This window comes from Topomyia yanbarensis, chromosome 1, assembly GCF_030247195.1.
Source record: "Topomyia yanbarensis strain Yona2022 chromosome 1, ASM3024719v1, whole genome shotgun sequence".
In the NCBI taxonomy this organism is placed as follows: Eukaryota; Metazoa; Arthropoda; class Insecta; order Diptera; family Culicidae; genus Topomyia; species Topomyia yanbarensis.
The window spans coordinates 39,144,439-39,147,409 of record NC_080670.1 but is presented as its reverse complement, the minus strand read 5'-3'; the positions used below and the strand labels follow the sequence as shown (position 1 = coordinate 39,147,409).

The following is a 2,971-nucleotide window of genomic DNA, read 5'->3' as shown; positions in this document are numbered from 1 at the left end:
CCCCCCAGTGCGTGAGCTACCCGTCGTCACTGCGCACACGGGTGGAAACCGAAAATCATTAAATTTTCTACAAATCATTATCCCCGGATAAAACGTAACTTCATAATTAGTCATGTAATTTATAAAACCGATTTTCGCTCCCCTCAGCAGCGTCCGGTGCCAGATCTTTATTTCGGAACGGAAAACCACGGCTCGTCAAAAACGCTAATCCGATCCCGGTTGACCCGTACCCCGTGCGGTAAGAACTACTCCCTGCCAAGAAGACATCTTGTTATGTACATTGCTCATGCACACACACACGCATACGGCAGCGAAGATAAATATTTGTCGGCATAAACGTGAGCTTGATTCCCTCGAGGGCGATCCGGCCGAATCAGGCAACCTGAGTGCGATAGAAGAAACGGCCTTGCGGTTGGTTGAAACAGTCACGGCCTAAACCACGCCCCTAGTGCTTTCTCTCTTCCGCTCGAATGGTGGCCCTTGTTTCCGTTTTCTAATGCTTGGTTTGGCTGTATGCCGCTACTCTTCCCTCTCGCATTCAGACTAGAATCCATTTTACTTTCCAACCAACTGCCGTTCTCGGATTGCTGCACGGTTGTGTGAGTGTGCGAGAGAGAAATTTTTTATGAATGACGAGGTAGAAAAATCGGTGAGCATGAGCTGCTGTTGTTATTGATATTGGATCGCTGTCCTCTTCCTTCGCCCATTCATGGCAAGATGCGAACGTACAGGTAAGCGACGATTGGCTGCATGCTGGAGCGAGAAAGGCATTACGCTATCACCCTCTTCAATTCCGGCTCGAGCGTAGCTATCCTCTCGCTGATCGGATAGTTTTGGATCAGTCTCAACCGAGCAAGAGTTTCGAACGCATCGTGCCCTCTAATCGGTTCCTACTAGCGTTGATTGATAGTTGCTAATTATTGAAACTGTTATCATTCAAGTAAAAGTGAAGTGAAAGTAGTTGGATATTTTTCGTTGAAGTTATAATCAAGTGCAAAGGACACTGAAAGGCCTGTAACGCCAGTTAGAACAACAAGTGACGTGTGATTAGTATAAAGTTCGAAAACATGCCGCGACCATCACGTGAATCCCTCGGGGGTCAGAAGCCGCCGTTTTCATACATTTCACTGACGGCAATGGCGATCTGGAGCTCCCCGGAGAAGATGCTCTGCCTCAACGATATCTACAAGTACATTACGGACCGGTTTCCGTACTACCGAAACAACACCCAGCGCTGGCAGAACTCGCTGCGGCACAATCTCAGCTTCAACGATTGCTTCATTAAGGTACCCCGTCGGCCGGATCGCCCCGGTAAGGGTGCCTACTGGACGCTACACCCGAAGGCTTTCGATATGTTCCAGAACGGCAGTCTGCTCCGCCGGCGCAAGCGTTTCAAGCTGCACGAAAGCGACAAGGAATGTTTGAATGAAGAATTCATCGCTTTGGCAAATATGAACCGATTCTTCATGTCCCAGGGTGGACAGTTCCACGATCCTTACTATGCAGCGATGCCAGAAAACATCAGCCCGAATATGTTGTACTCTCCCATTTCGCCGCCTCAGTCACCACCGGAAGCGCTGCGAGCAACCAGTCAATCTCCCGAGCAACCACAATCAGCTGGGCTCGGCGGGTTCCAGAGCCACGGAGGAGTTAACTCAGCACCCGTTTCCAAACCAAAGCGATCGTTCACCATCGAAAGTCTGATCGGTTCGGACGACTCGGACAGCAAGGAGGAATGCTCCTCTTCTGATTCGGAAGATTACTCGGTGCCGCTATCGGCCAGCACGCAGAATGCCCAACATATGGAACAACTGCAAGCCTCCATCCACCTTAGCCATCAGATTCAGGCCCAACAGCAGGCTGCATTCAACGAGTACGCGGCCGCTGCAGCTGCCGCAGCAGCTCACCATCATCATCACCAGCAGCAAGTGGCGGCCGCCGCTTCGCTTGCTGCCTCAAACGGTGCTCCCTACGGAATTCACCCGCTGCTGATGCCGATGGCCAAACTACCGGGACCGGCCTACTTCCTGCCATCGTATCCAGCACCGACGGGACCGTACCACCATTTGCAGCAGCCGTCGGAACCGCAGTCAGTGGTGCACATGCGGGATCCTCGCAACGAGACCGCCATGGTGCTGGGATAGATTCCCGCACCCCGATGCCGACCGACGACGATCACCTCAACCAAATCAGAGAGACTTAGTTTGAAATTATATTGTTCCCAAATTCTCGATTCGATTCCGCGTTTATTTTCTACATGTGTAGTGGATAGGATTATTTATTAGCTTCCCTCCGGGAAGGAAAACAAAAAAATAACACAACAAACTGCAATATTGACTTCGACCAGAATTCGGTGTAACTCTCGGGAGAGCGGCTGGAGCCATAAGAGACCTCGGAATAGTTGTTGGAGTATTACGCTCGTATTTATAATAGTAAGAAGCCGTCGCGTATTATGGCTAGCGAATAAGTAAAGAAGAGACTATAATATATGAGAGATAGTTATCGGAAAACGGAAAAAATAAGTCATTGTGATGTCCTTAGTTAGTAGCCCCACGCAATACCTGCCCTTCAATAGTTGTTTAAGTTGCATTAATGGACTGAATGTTTATTTTTTATTTTAGAAAACAATAAATTAACTTTTTTTAAAATTAACATTTGAATGAGTTTTTGTTCCGAACTGGGTCCGGATGCGCTTCGTTGGTAACCGTTGGTTGGGCTTCTCATTGTTGTTGGTTCGCTTTGTTGCTATTTTTGCATTAGATTCTGTAGATTGATAGCATTATATTATGAAGTGTTTACAGGTTTCTGTAGCTTAGGATTTTTCTTGTCTAGAAGATTCTAGATTTGTCATTCGGAAAGTGGCGTGACACCCGAATAACGATGACACTAAATAGATAAGTTGTAAACGAGACCAGAGTTTTTAGTGGTAGAAGAACACAAAGAGAAATTAGCAGCACTTTTTTGAACAATG

The 2,971-nt window shown here is 47.8% G+C and overlaps 1 protein-coding gene across 1 annotated transcript; it reads left to right on the top strand.

Annotated features, from left to right (window-relative positions):
- Positions 1-861: 861 nt before the first annotated feature.
- On the top strand, positions 862-2,620 carry LOC131676296 (fork head domain-containing protein FD4-like). Its single transcript, XM_058955416.1, has one exon. The coding sequence runs from the start codon at positions 1,068-1,070 to the stop codon at positions 2,142-2,144; it is 1,077 nt and encodes a 358-aa protein (XP_058811399.1). The 5' UTR covers positions 862-1,067; the 3' UTR covers positions 2,145-2,620.
- Positions 2,621-2,971: the final 351 nt, after the last annotated feature.

Excerpts from the sequence above, each read along its gene's own strand:
- LOC131676296 (XM_058955416.1), top strand. The coding sequence starts at position 1,068 with ATGCCGCGACCATCACGTGAATCCCTCGGGGGTCAGAAGCCGCCGTTT.